The sequence below is a fragment of the Triticum aestivum genome, chromosome 5B, assembly GCF_018294505.1.
Source record: "Triticum aestivum cultivar Chinese Spring chromosome 5B, IWGSC CS RefSeq v2.1, whole genome shotgun sequence".
Classification (NCBI taxonomy): Eukaryota; Viridiplantae; Streptophyta; class Magnoliopsida; order Poales; family Poaceae; genus Triticum; species Triticum aestivum.
Genome location: NC_057807.1, coordinates 56,688,234 through 56,695,580, shown reverse-complemented (window position 1 = coordinate 56,695,580; position 7,347 = coordinate 56,688,234). Strand labels below are relative to the sequence as shown.

The 7,347-nt window shown below is 41.2% G+C and overlaps 1 protein-coding gene across 1 annotated transcript; it reads left to right on the top strand.

Moving 5' to 3' along the window:
* The first annotated feature begins 434 nt into the window (after positions 1–434).
* Positions 435–6,620, top strand: LOC123110379 (importin subunit beta-1). Its single transcript, XM_044530873.1, has 3 exons — positions 435–661; positions 2,280–4,711; positions 6,242–6,620. Exons 1-3 carry the CDS (start codon positions 530–532, stop codon positions 6,339–6,341), a joined length of 2,664 nt encoding a protein of 887 aa, XP_044386808.1. The 5' UTR covers positions 435–529; the 3' UTR covers positions 6,342–6,620.
* The last annotated feature ends 727 nt before the right edge of the window (positions 6,621–7,347 follow it).

Genomic DNA, 7,347 nt, shown 5'->3' with positions numbered 1-7,347 from the left:
CAAATACACGATTAACCTTTTTTTCCTTATAATGTCACGTATATTCTCTGAGACACGTGAAGTCGTGAACATTTAAAAAATGTTGCAAACAAGTTTTTAAATATGCTATCAACATTTGTATGCGTTGGATGAGGTCGGGTGAGAGATAGGCTGAGAGCGAGAGACGAGGTTTTATCTATAAATGTGTAACATAATGATGGGTTTCTTCCCGTAAAACGGCCATAGATTGTTTCGTGGGCATTGGATATAAATCAAACGGCCGTGAATGCAATATAGCAGGCACACCATCATCATCAATTATATATTTTTTTATAGAAGTAGAGGAAAGGAAGCCACGAGGTTGTTGAGAAAAACGAGGAGACAAGAATTAGTTGTGACCCGGTAGATGGCAACCGTGTTTTTAGAAACATGATGGATACTCGTTTTTTCCACAAACGCAAAAATCCTGGGTTACCGAGAACCAAAATTGCTGTATACGTGGATTAACTAGAGGAGTCAAACACGATTTTATTTAGTTAGACCGATCCCAATGCCGAAAAGAAAACAAGAAACCACGGACGGTCCCAATCCACACCGCCGGCCGCTCGCCGCGACCGCCACCGCCTCCCCTCCACCGGGAGCGGGAGCGGGAGCGAGCGGAGATCCCGCCCCCGCCCCGCTGGTAAGATCCGCGTGCCTTGGTTCGTTTTGCCCCCACCTCTCTCGGCTCTGGCTCTGGCTCGACGCCTAACCCTAACCCTAGCCCTAGCCGCCTCCTCAGTCTCCTTCCCTGCTTGGAATCCCGTCGAATCCCGAACCTCTGGCCCCGTCGGTCCGATCCCACAAGTCAAGTTGGCTTGACGCTAGCTCCCGGAAGAAACCTAACTTTTCGCTCTCTAGCTACATCCTCGTCCATCACGCATGGGGATGGACGGACGGCATTCCTTCCTTCTCTCCCCGTTGGAGAAGCCTATATAATTATTAATTGATTGTTTAATTAAGCACTCCATGCATTAGATTAGATTAGATTAGGTTAGGTTAGACCCAAAGTCCAGCACAGCAGAATCCCTAGAATTACTAGTCAAATGGCCTCTTCTGGTTATATACACTACATCATATATCCACCCTGGCTACGCACACCGCATCACAGCGCTACTTCATTTAGTTTCTTTATATATATTATTATTATTATTATTATGGAACAAGGAAATTAATTAATCTTTTCTTTCCGCGTCGCTTGCTTGCAATTGTACTTCACCAAGGAATTTGTTTACTTTCTCAATCTATATATAATTAGAAGAAACACCTTGATTTCAATCAGGTTTCGTCCTCATTCTTTCTTTGTACTTCCTCCGTCCCAAAATTCTTGTCTTGGATCTGTCTAAATACGGATGTATCAAGTCACGTTTTAGTATTAAATACATCTGTATCTAGGCAAATCTATGACAAGAATTTTAGGATAGAGGGAGTACTATATAGTATCTGCGTATATGTACGTACAGTCTTTGTTCTTAATCTGCTGCTTCAGCTTAGTATACTATTTTATTTTACATGTTGAAAGAATGCACTGTTCAACGTATATATGTATTGTGTTTTTGTACGCTGGTATTATTTCGCTAGCTAGGATTTTTCGCAGTTAATGTTCCAAAGCACGTTTTGGGTGTATATATATTGGAGCCTGTATGTGCTCCAATAAATAAACATTGTAAAAACACACAGAGTCTGTTAGCTAGCTAATCTCAATCTCACCTTGATTAGGCCCGAACGGATATCCATGCTTCAGTAAGTTCTTGGGTTACATCTATCTGACGGGCTAGCTGGAGCTTATATTAGGACCATGCAGCTTGGTCCAGAAACTCCCTCCTCTCTTTGCTCTGTTCCGGTGTCAGCAGCTCTCCTAGTCCTTGCATTTTTACGCTCTTTAACTTACCGTATACTAGTATAACTTCACTCAGCAGGCTATGTATGAGCTTATATACATGGCTCTGTTCAGCCAGGATTAATTTGGGATAGCTAAATCCCTACTTGCCGGATGGGATATTAATTAACTAGCTTAGCAATGGTGGTCTATTGGTGCCACTCGATCCTGCTGCTCATTTATTTATTTTACATCCATCCATACTCGTGGTTCTCTTTGCACACGTCCGATTAAGCTATTATATGTCAAATTTGTCTAGTGGCCCTTTCTTAGGACGGTTCGTTACCATTTTCTTTGTTAGTTTGTGTGTAACCAGGCTGCTTTCTTTTCCTTTTCTATTTCTAACTGAACCATTCTGGATGCTTTTTTTCATGTTTGCCAGGACGGACAGTTGATACAGCCAGCTATGGATAATATCACTCAGATTCTAAAAGATGCTCAGGATCCGGATAACAACATAAGGCTAGTAGCAGAATGCAAACTCAAGCAGCTCCAGGAGCGTAATCGTCCCAACTTCCTCCTGTCATTATCAGCAGAGCTCTCGAGTGATGCAAGTCCGCCCGAGTGCAGATGCCTTGCTGGCATTATGCTGAAGAATTCTGTGGAAGGAAAGTATTCTGAAGATAACAGCATCCTCATCGAACAATGGAACAACCTGGATCAATGTATCAAATCCCAGATTAAGGAGTCATTGCTGATAACACTAGGATCTTTGGCTCCTCAGGCGAGGCATGCCTCATCACAGATTATTGGCAGGCTTGCATATATTGAGATACCCTCCCAGGGGTGGCAAGACCTCATTGGCAGATTACTGCACAACATGGCACCGCAGGGTGCTTCTCCTGCTACACTAAAGCAAGCAACTCTAGAGGCGCTGGAGCATGTGTTTGAGGAGAAGACCTTGAGGTTCGAGAAAGACACAATTAATGGTGTTCTGGATGCCGTCATCCGGGCAATGAACCACCAGGCAGAGAAAAGTTTTCAAGTCCGTGTTGCGGCGGTTAAAGCTCTACAGAATGTTCATAAGTTTGCTGACTTTGCAAGTGATGATGATTGCAGAAATCGTATAATGACTGCAATATCTGATGCAGCTAAATCCGATGAAGCAGTGGAGGTCAAGCATGCAGCATTCGGCTGCCTTACTGCAATCGCATCCAAATATTATATGGAGTTAGAACCTTACATGGAAACCACACTCAGCCTTACAACTGAAGCTTTGGGCTTGGAAGGAGGTGTGGACGAAACAGCTGTGCTCGAATGTATCGAGTTCTGGAGCACTATTTGTAGAAAAGTGATTAAACTCCGAGAAAAAAGAAAACGCTTTCCTCGTGTTATATTGACCGCAGATTGTCACTTCCTTGAGAATCCCCTTTGTTCACTTGTTCCACTTCTGCTACAAACTCTGTCGTTACACCAAGAAAGAGATGTTGATGAACTGAACATCTTCATGAGTGCTATGACATGCCTAGGCCTCGTCGCTAGAACTATCGGGGATGCAGTTGTCCCATTTGCAAGGCAGTTTATCGAGGGTAACATCAAAGTGGCAGATTGGCGTAGTCGCAAGACAGCTATTTCTGTACTAGGCGTTATCCTTGAAGGGCCTTCTATTGAAAAACTCGCTCCTGTGGTCGGTTTGTTGATGGACAAGATGGAAGACCCACACATGGAGATAAGAGGCACCGCTACATGCACTCTTGGGCAGGTGTTTGAGCTTCTGCATTCTCCAGCTCTTGATAAAAGATTTTTCACAAATGAAGACTTTCCTCGCATCATGGCTGCGTTATCAAAGAGGGGTAAAGATGTTCCAGAAGTGTCCAAGGAAGTCTGTGAAGCTATATATTTTCTTGCCCGAGGTTATGATGTGCCAATCTCATCTGAGGTAGACCATTCAAAAAAGAAAATCTCATCTGAACTTTCACCTTTTCTTAGTGGTGTTATCGATGCTATCCTTTCTGCTTCGGAACTTGATAAGAAGACCCCTTTCGGGCTTCCTGCATCTGCATCTGCTTATGGCGCATTGATTGAGATTGTGAGAGTAAGCAACATATGGGATTTTGAAGCTGTAATAGCTATTATGGATTTGATGCCTCGTATCATGCGAAGATTAAACACAGCGCTTGATGCCAAAGCAATTTCATCAGATGACAAGACTAACAGGCAAAATCTTCAGGCGTTGCTGTGTGACGTACTGCATGCCATAATCGAGAAACTGGGCAATTCGCTTCACGCGGACAAGGTTAGGGAGTCTGCTCAGTCTATGTCGCTTCAGTTTTGCCGTGTCCTGACCTGCGACTGTTCTACCGCACGTGATAAAGCAGCGCTTGCTGTTGGTGCTCTGGCTCGTGCCGTCGGTCCAAAGTTTCTGGATCACATGCCAATATTTTTGCAGTATTACAGCGTGAAGCTATTCTCCCCTATCTATTTAGAGGTGATTGGTACTATCTTTCATGTCTTGGGAGATGAAATCCTGCCATGCTGTGATGATATGATGGATGTTCTTTACGAAGGTCTCTCAAAACCTAAGCTTAAACCTCAAATTTTGGCATGCTTTGGAGAGATCGCTCTTGCTATCGGCAAGCATTTTGAGGAGTACCACCTGCAGGCTGTTAGGAAAAAGCTGAAAGAAGCTGCTAACCCAAGATATTATGCCAATGTTTCTGATGAGGATAAGGTTGATTACGGTAACCAGCTTAGACAGGGAATATGCAAGGCTTACTCTGGCATATTGCGGGGTATAAAGGACCAAAAATCTGGGTTGAAGGTAGCAGCGGATCTAGTTGAGTTCATTGAAGCTGTCTCTGAGGACGAGAGCAGGTGCACATGATGCTCAATCCCTTCTTTTTGGTCAACTGTTCCATAGGATTAACATGGCATCATTTTAATTAGTTACCTTGCTCTTGTTTCTTATATGAGCGACTGTCCAGTACAATTATTTGCACATTCCATCATTCTAATTAGTTGTCTAGCTTGCTCTTGTTTCTTATATGGGTGACTGCTCCATATGATTATTTGCACATGCCGCCATTCTAATTAGTTGCCTTGCTTTTGTTTTTTATATGGGTGACTGCTCCATAGGATTATTTGTGCATGCCACCATTCTAATTAGTTGCCTTGCTCTTTTTTCTTGTATGGCTGACTGCTCCATATGATTATTTGCACATACCATCATTTTAATTAGTAGGCGACATAGCCCCTAATTGCTCTCCATAGTGGTTACTCGGCAAGGGACTCTATAGTTGCCCTTCTACAACAAATTAGACTTTTAACAGTGTAGATCAAAGTAGATATTAGTAGATAAAATGAAGAAGGTTAGCAGACCAGGCAATTTAGTACTCCCTCTGTAAAGAAATATAATTAGACTTTTAACAGTGTAGAGCAAAATAGATATTACTCCCTCCGTCCCAAAATAAGTGACTCAATTTTGTACTAGCTTTAGTACCACTAATAATCTCGAAAGAAAGGAAATCCCGTTCCTGTTTCTCCCAAATAGACTTTTAGAAGGTTGGCAGACCAGACTTTTAACTGCCATTTGCCGACATCAGCATTTTCTGTTGTTAGTATAAAATAGCTAACTAAGCCGATCAATCAAAAGAGAAAAATGCATGAGTTGAAACCAGAAAAGCTATGCAGTTTCAGTTCATTTTAGAGTGAGACAGTAGTGTTAAGACACATAGAAGTTGATATTCATTAATTTATTGCTCGGCTAAAGCACCTTGAAGCACACACTGCTCTTTGAAATGTCCTCTAGCCAGGTGCATTTTTACTTGGCTGTTGTATTTTCTGGAGCATTCTTGTCTCAGGATTACAACAAGGAATGTCGTAAGTTTCAACATTAAAATTTCATCATAGTGATTCTACTTGTTAAATTTGTCGCCTGTGAGGAACTTTCACTCTCAAAGCTATATATGGATAGTCTTTCCTTCCCATACAGTATTAGTCAAGTATTCCGCTCCATTACATGGGGTCATCTCATCCAGTCAATAATCCATTCCTTTTATTTTGTCAACTTGCTACCTTTCATGTTGCTCAATAATCAGAATCTCTTTCGAGACTATTATTGTCGGTCTAGATGCAAAGGATCTTCAAAGAAGGGGGGTTGTAGACTGAAAGAAGAAATGGGTCTGTGGTAGAGTACTTGTAACGAGTAAGACTGTCATAAAAATTAGGTGGATACCTTGTTTTATTATAGAAGCTGAAATTCAGGAACTATTTACTTTGTGAAACAAAATGCACAATCTGCAAACAAAAGGAATCCCTTTCTATCAGTTCCTTGTTTTATATTTCCTCTTGCTGCTGCTGCTGCTTATATGATTATGTTGTGCATCTTTGATTTCTTTGTTTCAGGGATGCAAGGGTGACATCCGCTGCAGTTGATGTGTTGGATCAGTTTGGTTTCATGGCGGAGTCATGGAAAAAGGGACTGATTTCGGAATTAGGGAGGTAACATATAAGAGGAGGAACTCGTTCTGCTTCTTTTTTGGCAAGTTGCCACAGATGCATGGAAGGACAGCAACATGTGTGTGTCGTTGGTAGTATGATGATGTATTTTGGTGGCAATTGGATGGACAGCCAAACTGAACTCGTCTAGTAGTCGGCGTATGTCTATTTGCTAGCTGTTGTCGTTGAGCTTGCAGATTATGTATGATTAACCAATCCTGAATTCCTGCTTGTGATTGGTAGGGTGTGCTGTCAAGACCAGTTGTTGGTGGAGCTGATTAACCAATCCTGAATTCCTGCTTGTGATTGGTAGGGTGTGCTGTCAAGACCAGTTGTTGGTGGAGCTGTCTGTGCTGTTGGCATGCGTGAACCATATATATTACTCCCACCGTTCCTAAATATAAGTCTTTTTAGAGATTTCAATACGAACTACATATGGAGCAAAACGAGTGAATTTACATTCCAAAATATGTCTAAAACGAGTGAATTTACATCCTAAAATATGTCTATATACAACGGCATGTAGTCCTTATTAAAATCTCTAAAAATGAGTCAATCTACATTCTAAAATATGTCTTATCACAAAGGTCTTACTTGGCTCAAACACTAATTAAAACATTAAAACATGATCATAACAAAAATAGAAGAAAAAAACACAAAATAAAATTGGGTACCTTTCAACAAGCGCTATTGTTTAACGCCCCTAGCTAGGCATGATGATTTCAATGATGCTCACATAAAAGATGAGAATTGAAAGATAATGGGAGCATCACGAAGCATATGATTAGAACATTTAAGTCTAACCCACTTTCTATGCATAGGGATTTTGTAAAAAAATAATTTATGAAAACAAGAATCAATTAGCATAGAAAAGCAAAACAAGTATGACTTCAAGATTTTCAACACATAGAGAGAAAATTTCATACTATTATTGATATATGTAAATGCATATGTTCCTCTCTCTAATAATTTTCAGTTGCATCATGAAGGAATTCGACAATATAACTACCACA